Source organism: Arachis duranensis, chromosome 1 (assembly GCF_000817695.3).
Source record: "Arachis duranensis cultivar V14167 chromosome 1, aradu.V14167.gnm2.J7QH, whole genome shotgun sequence".
Classification (NCBI taxonomy): Eukaryota; Viridiplantae; Streptophyta; class Magnoliopsida; order Fabales; family Fabaceae; genus Arachis; species Arachis duranensis.
Genome location: NC_029772.3, coordinates 4,407,369 through 4,416,056, shown reverse-complemented (window position 1 = coordinate 4,416,056; position 8,688 = coordinate 4,407,369). Strand labels below are relative to the sequence as shown.

The window sequence follows — 8,688 nt, the reverse complement described above, 5'->3', positions numbered from 1 at the left end:
TAATAAATCGAATCTACCTATTTCGATTTATCACTAGTATGACTATTTAATTCGATTTATATAAAAAAAATAAATTAAATTTATTAATTTCGATTTACATAGTTTTTTTTGGTCAAAACCGAACATGCATGTAACGTTTTTTTAGGACTATCGTATTATATTGAAGCCCATTTTATTTGTTCACGTCATTTACCCGATTTTTTGAGTTTCAAATTAAATGTTTTGGAACACAATATCTAATGTGTGATGAGGTTTGGTAATAATAAAGCATGCATGGTAATAATACTCATTGATAATTATTTAAAAAGAAACTATAATTTCTTGTTCTAATAAAATACAATGAAATTGCCAAGCAATTATATATATTTGTTAGAACCCTGTTTTTCTTTGGAGGGTGATTGTTCTACAAACAAATAAAACCTACATATATATTTAATTAACTATTATTCTACTAACTTACTATTATCTTATCTTATTCACTCTTAGCCACATACATATTCTTACAGCAATAACACCAAACTAATTAAAACAGAGAAAAGTAAGCATAGTGTTTAACTAGAACTAAGCTTGGCTTGTACAATTCCTTGAATGGACCCCACAAGTCCCACTGCAGTGACAAGAAAGCAAGCAAAGCTGAATAAGTTTAGAACAATCCATTTATTACTCCATGCTTCAATTTTGTTCTGCTTGAAGTACATCTCCACTGGGAAGTAAATGGCCAATGGCCAAAAGTTTACTGCTCCTAACACTCCAAGAACTTCGTTGAAGTAAGGGAAAAGGATTGCAAGTACAGTTGTTGTGATCACAAAGATTGTTCTGAAAAAGAACCTGAAGAGGTTGATCTCAAAACGGGGCAATAGGGGTAGTTTCACTTTGTGGAATTTTGCCACAAAACCACTGTTGGGGTATTTTCTTGAGCACCATCTCTCAACTGCACCATATATTGGTTGACTGTAAATCTGTTAAGATCATATATACATCATTAGGTACAAATATAAAATAATGTTTTTAAGATTATCATATGACAATTAAGTTAATGTGTGGCTAATCAAAATACTGGTTTTCTTGCAATGATTTTTCAATTGACAAGCATTGCCAAACTATTTATACTCTCAATCATAATTCAAACATATATAGTTTTTTAAAAGAGTTGTTTACATAATATTGTATTGCTAAAAATGATCACTAGTGCATATATGATATGTCTTGTAAGCAATTTTGGGTTTTTGGTTTGAGCCTTTAGCAGGAAACTAAACAGAGCTAAGGAGAAAGATGCATAGAAATTCAACTTAGAAAGGAACTCAAAAGACACCACATTAGCAATAATGAGAAATTCAGAATGTATAGTACCTGATATCCTCCAACCAAATGAATAATGATGCAAACATTAGCAATGTCAACAAGCCAGAAAGGCTCATAGAATCCAAACCCAGTGAGCAGGTTTCCCGGCGTAGAATCTCCGAACGCAGCGTATCCAAAGCATCCGCAACAGAGATAGAAGAATGTTGTGATGAAGATTGCAATCATGGATGCCCTCTTCATGCTTTGGTTTTCCGGTGGAGAAGACTTTAATGTGTCCTTTACTCAAAAAAAAAAAAAAAAGCAAAATTTAGTACTACTTCATTATTATTACCTTTTCTTTTCATGCACCAAATCTTTAACCACCTAAAAATAATAATATGAATATGAAAGGTCACAAGATACCTTTTGTTTGTGAATTGCTTAAAAAGAAAGGAAATGATGAAAAGAAGAAAGAAAAAGTCACAAGATGAGTACCTCAATCTCAAGGAGGAGAACAGAGTAGGGATAAGCGAATGCAATGTCGCCAAGTGCTTGAAACACCAACCATATTTTGTCTGCAGCAGTTCTAGTTGATATTCCTGTTACCCTACCCATAATGCTTCCATTTTCTGCATCCAAATTCCAATCAATTATTCTTATTTTCCTTTTGTCATACCATTCTTGCTACCATAAAGTAATATCTTTATACTAAAATACATTACTATAAACCAATAAAACAGCCACACTTGAAATGTTTTCTGAATGGTCCATAAAGTAATATCTTCAATTTTTTGGGGTACTGTTTAACATTTTCATCTTTCAATTGTTTTGTTGTGCTAACAATGTAGCAGAGTAATATAGAGTTTAGAATTTTATTAAAATTAGAAAATTAAATAAATGAACATTTTGTTTTTACCTATGACTGTTGCTATGCCAAGTCCAAGTCCTATGAATGAATATGTGAAGGACATAGCTGCTGCAACAATTGAAACCCATGCTAAGTTGTGAAGATCTGGTATGAATGACATTACTATCTGAATTGCTCCAAATATCACCATATACAAATTATCTCCATAGTTGCATGGAGCATCATGCCCTTCCTTGTGGTAACAATTTGATTTCAGAATCGCCCTGCAATAAATAAATAATAAGAAACAATCAGCCAATCCCTCTCTAGTGATTAAGTAACATAACCAAACAAAGACAGAGAAGAATAGAGCGAGATTTGAAAATAAATATAATCAAAAATAAAAAATAAAAAATAAAACGTAACTACCTCATACTAGTTGCTGTGGTAATAACATATGCGACACAAGTTCCATACAAGATCACAAATTGAAGGAAACCAGCCACCACTGTCCTTTTTTTACCTGAACTTATTATAATACTACATGCGATTAGAATCTAAAATTATTACTAAGCTCATGAAATATAGTTTGGTGTGAGGGTTATTTTTACCAAGATTGTTTGTAACAGCATCCATGTAAGAGTAGTTTCTTTTCCCAGTTACAGGGTCCGGTGTCCTGTAACAATCGGATAAAAGAAACGACGAAATATATGTGACGATTGCGAGGCAGAGCAACGCAACCGGCCCTCCGATCCATCCTAACTGTGCAGTGCTCCAAGCAAGAGACAGAACGCCGGATCCAATCACCGCCGTAACAATATGAGCCACCGCGCTCTTCACGGTTCCGGTTCTCTTGGGATGGCCATCGTCGTCGTAGGCATCACCGATTCTTGATACTTGGAAAGAGTCTTTTAGTTCCATGTTTTTATCCAACTCAGTGCAATAACATGAAGTTTACTGCATTCAAATCAAAGGGACTAAGCTTCTGCAACTTCAAATTAAAGACAAAACTATACCATGCACTTGAAAAATGGATTCTATTGCTAAGCTTTCTATGATATTGGACAACTCATGCTTTTGAATTTCTAGAAAAATGTAGATACTGTTAGAAACAAGAGACTAAATTGAAAGTAGGATTGTATATTATTGAGTATATTCAAATTGTCTAGAATAATACAATACAAAAGGATATTTATAGGTACTAAGAGAATTATAATAATAAAGACGTAATCTCCTATAATAAATATTCAGATATACTAAATAGTACTAATTAATCCTAATTATATTTTAACACATACAAAGTGTAGCGCGAACAGAGAATTATAATTGCATCTGTGGCTGTATTTATTGTTTCTGTATTTGTCTTTTGGAGGTTCAAACCAGTCAAACACTACGAAAGTGCTCTTGAATTTGTGTGAAAGGACGCATACCAAACAAAGCCTAACACATATGTGAACAATATGTTTGGCTCAATACCTTAAAAGCACGTCCAATATTTGGTTTTAGTTTAATTTAATAGTCTTTCTTTAAAATAATACGGTATCTCCTTACTTATACTAATATTATTTCAAAGATTATATCCAATACAAGTTTCAATTTTAAATCAATTCGGTTACTGTACAAATTAAAAGTGATACCCAAAAAATATCCCATTGGGGGTGTTGTTGATATTTTCTTATACCATCCCAGTAAGCATTGCTACTATTTCCTTATCCTCTCTATGTTTGCAATGCCAATCACACTAATCACATGCGTAAGAACTCACCAACCACATAAATACACTACGCTAAGCTATTCCTATCATATACTCAGAGATTTGATTAGATTAGATTATTGCTGATGAAACATGTGCTTTGGTAGGTTTATTAGGTAAAATAGGATTAATGAATGGCCCCATGATGCAGAAACTGATGAACAAGTGACGAACTTCTAAACTTTTTGGAATCAGTGATGTCTTTGATTGACTAAACTACAAGTATAAGAAAACAGAATAGCTTACCAGATTACTTGACAGGAAAAATATGTAAGGAGATTTTCTTTGTACTTGAAGAGTTGAACTTGACAAAATGCTAATGCTCTTTAAGTCCAATATAATTATTGTGGGTAGGAGAGAGAGAGAGAGAGGAGAAGAGAGAAAAGGATAGAACAGTATTTGGAGAAAGCTATATGATGTTTGAGTTTGTTTATGAACTCAATATTATATAGACCTTCCAAATAATGGAAGAATCTGCCGCTTTTTAATTGTGATCTTGACCCTTTTTTTCAGTAATCTTAAAACTTGATGTGTTTTTTTTTATGTGGAGATTACAACTCTATGGTTTAGATTTGTTACTTTAAATTATAAAGTTTTTTAAATATATAAATCTGAGATTAGATTTATTGTTTTTTTATTTTAAAATTTTTTATAGACATCTAACAATTAGTTTCGTATTTTAGTATTAAAATTTTCTTTAAATATACTAATCAGACTTTTTCAATTTATTTTTTGGTGAAATAAAAAATTTATTTTAACACAAATTAAAAATACAATTTGTACATCATAAAATCTGACTGTCAGATTTTTCTATAAGTTTTAGGAAAAGTATATGGAACTATGGAACAACTTAATTAATTATAAATATAGTAATTAGTTTTATTTATTTATAATTTAAAATATTGGTTATTAAATGTTTTACCACATTTAAATTAGGAGAAAATACGTTCAGTATCATTGCAACGTGATTGATTTCCGTCTCTTCATTTTCTTTCTCTCTCCAAATGTCTAAAATATGATAAATCAGAAAACAGATTCAAAACCATTCAATTTACAAAGAAAAGAAACATCCTAATGTTTAGTATAAGCATTATCCATATAGAGATTTTAGATTCACCCAAAAGCATTTGGCTGATTTTTGGTGAAACCATCTTGGTTCCTAGCATTATTATAAATTTTATTATTCTTTAAATATGAGAGTTTGATTTGTTAATTAAAATTAAAAAAATAAAATTAAAATTTATATTAAAAAAATACACCAACTAACTATTACACTGATCTTTTTCTATTTCTAAAAAAATAAGCCAGAATCTACGGTCATTTTCATCACAGAATTTTATTATTGTTGCCAACAGTTTTACTTTTTGATAAAATAACAAATAAAAGAATAAGTTTACTGACTCAAATTGAAGATTGGTCTATTTTCCTGATAATAATAAAAAAACTACCCACACGGAAAAGATAATGACAACTCAGTGTACAAATATTTTACATTAACACATGAGTCAAAAAATCTAGAGAGTATAATGTAGGTAACTTATTAATTTGACTAGTATCTAATTTCATAGTTTAGTCAAACACTCCATTATTTTAAGATCACATGGAAAGAACCCAAAACAAAAATCGGTCTATTTTCCGATAATAATAATAACTACCCCCACGAAGAAAACAGGAAAATAAAACAAATCTAGCTTTTTATTTCTCTATTTTATTACTATATGAAGGAATAGTTGAAAGAAGATTCAGTATCATTATATCAAATTTAAGAGTATGGGTTGTTGGTATGTCTTCAAAGAACTTGGTAACTGAAAATCATATGTTCCTAATTTTGACCATTTGAATGAATGAAAGCACCAAAACTGGTTAAAAGAAGTTCACACTTTTTACATCAAGATTGTCTTATGCTGTAGTGGCAATTCCTTCAGAAGAGTCCTTTACGTCTAGCATCTTTCATCTCAAGGAAATTTTTTAATTTACATTACATAAAAGCCAGAATATCTAGAGAGAACAATTTTTTGGAGATAAAGAAGCATCTTCCTTCAATTTGAGTCACATCTTATGTTCAACAGTTCAACACTAAAAGTTGAACCCCAGTTTGATTGGAATATATAACTTATCCTAATAGCTAATGATTGTGCTCAATTCTGGTTTTCTAGAATACAGAACAAGAATTAAGAAGTTGCAAAAATAGTTTTTTTTTTTTTATCTTTTATTAGAGTCCTAAGTTAGATAAATAAGATTCAAATAGTCTTTATAAGAATTTAATTTTAATATGTATTTTATATTTAGGACTTGTTTGGTGAGCTTTTAAAAAAAGAGTTTTTTTTTTCGAGTTATCTTTTTTTTAAAAGATCTTATGAAAAAATAAAAATAATTTTATATTTGGATATCTCATGAAAAAATATATTTTTATTTATCAATTAATTTGGGTATAACAATATAAAAATATTTTTTTATTTATTTATTACATGAAAAATATTTTTTTAAGGAAAAAAATCTTTTAAAAAAAGATGTAAATTACAGTTTTTTAAAAAAAATGTTTTTTTTTTATTTTTTTAATGCTTTTATTTTTACTACTAAAAATTTGTTAAACATACTAAAAAATAAAAAAGATATTTTTTTATTAAAAAAATATATTTTTTATCAAAATAATGACGTTCAAACAAGTACTTAATATATATTTTATATAAATAATTAATTTTAAATGTACATGTAAACAGTTCATTTAGTATTTCATATTTCAAATTCAGTAAAACAAAAAAAAATTAATTAACCCACAAAACTGACCTATATATTGACTTGATTTGATCCCTCCACGACTTTTATTTTCTTATAAATTTATAATTTTTAAAATCAAAACCAAAAAATTCAACCTAATCTTAACCGCACATCTATTTAATTATGTGAGTTGATTCTTTGCTCTAAACCGACCTACAAACACTATCAATCAAGAACATAAAAAAGAATCTTGCTAACCCAATTTAGCACAAACCCAATAAGTTACCCACAATTTTGGGTCAATTATTTATAGATAAAATCAAGAACTACCACCAATCCTAGCCATGAAGGGAGTTTGGTATGATATTATTGCCTAAAGATAAGGTTTAGATAACATTTATGTTTAAATTCCTCTTTCGTCGTAAACTAGTTTTTGATAGTAAGTTAGACTCAACGAACCCTAATAATTTATAAGGAATTGATGCCATGGTTTGGTCTAAGAGGAATTTGTTTTTTTTTATTATTATTATTATTTTATCCAGAATTGTTTCACGAGATAGAAGATATTGATCTAGAACATGTTTTTTTAAGTTAGGACCCCAAAGGAAATCATATTCATATTGGACTATGCTAGGTCACTAGTATAAGCCAGAGTGAGTAACGTGATGTAAAAGGGAGTTAGATATTGATTCCTACTAAAAATATACGGAAACTTCAAATTTTGTGTATGAACTATTATTTATTATAATTTTATTTAAAAATTTTTGTGGCTACTCGAAATTTGGGACCATCCTATATAGTGATAATAATCTGGCTAAGGACAAAACTCAGAGTGAATTTTATTTAAAAAATTTAATAGGCTTGCACCACGTTTGGGTCTATATTTGTGGTCTATGATTTTTCTTTTTTAATTAATTCTAAGAAAAATTCGAATTTGAGCCTATGTAGTTCCAAAATCTGTACACTACTTCCTGAGAAAATGTTGGTTTATCAGTTAGCATCTCTGGGCTCGTGACACAATTCCTATCAATAAATTAATTGCACTAATATAATAGACAGAAACCAAACAAATGACGGAAAACAGAGCCAATTTGTTATTTTGTTAATAAATCTAATACCTTTTTTTGAAGGGTTGGTTCACATGATCAAAACCTTCCACTTATGTATCTCTCTGTTATGCATAGACATTTATATAGACACCAAATACGTTACGATACAAAAGATATATATAACATAAAATATTATTTAAATAAATTATACTAATATTTTAATATTTTTTAATATTAAAATATAACATAATTTTTTAATTATTTTAATGTTTTTTAAATTATATAAAATATTTAAAATATTTTTATCTTAATAAATAATAATATATATTATTTTTAAATTAATTTTAAGAATATATATTAAAAATAAAATTAAATAAATTAATATATGATAATATTTAAGTATATTTAACGGTATTTGAAAAAGAATTTTTTATCTTTTATTAAGACACAATTAAATACAATAAATATATATATCAGATAAATATTGTGTCTAAAATATATCGATACAAAAATATAATAACCCAACAAAATATCTGTATTTCATAGATATCTCTTTCATTGGTAAGACAATTAACCAGGAATTTTAGGTGTCACTTGCAATTGCTCTAACCTGATCTAGTTCGGTAAAAAAAATTCAGACTCAAACTTAAAGTTTTTTCTTTTTTAATCTTAAGAGGTGGCTTATTGAAAATCAGGTAAAGTTACAACATAATTAAAATTATTATGTATATATGTTATTTTTTAAAAGTGTTATACGTGAGATTTGAATTCTAAATTTTTAATTTAAAAATTTTATTATTTATCTATTTACCAAATCTTTTTAATTATATAAAATTATTTTGTCTGTATCTTATTAGATCTTAGGCTCATTTAAATTTTTTTGTCTAATTTAAACTTTTTATTTGTTAGTAGACTCGTTAACAAACCTCAAATAAGATCAGATTTTTGAACAAGTCAAACTCAGACATCTAAATAATAATTTAATAGATCATAAACGGACTCAAGTTAAATAACTATAATATAAATCTGATCTTTTATTG

At 28.2% G+C, this 8,688-nt stretch overlaps 1 protein-coding gene across 1 annotated transcript; it reads right to left on the bottom strand.

The window, feature by feature from the left end:
- Positions 1-296: 296 nt before the first annotated feature.
- Positions 297-4,296, bottom strand: LOC107457692 (probable amino acid permease 7). Its single transcript, XM_016075887.3, has 7 exons — positions 4,128-4,296; positions 2,740-3,085; positions 2,558-2,651; positions 2,198-2,412; positions 1,777-1,910; positions 1,351-1,578; positions 297-959 (listed from the first exon to the last, which is right to left on the bottom strand). The coding sequence occupies exons 2-7, from the start codon at positions 3,047-3,049 to the stop codon at positions 552-554; spliced, it is 1,389 nt and encodes a 462-aa protein (XP_015931373.1). The 5' UTR covers positions 3,050-3,085; positions 4,128-4,296; the 3' UTR covers positions 297-551.
- Between the last annotated feature and the right edge of the window lie 4,392 nt (positions 4,297-8,688).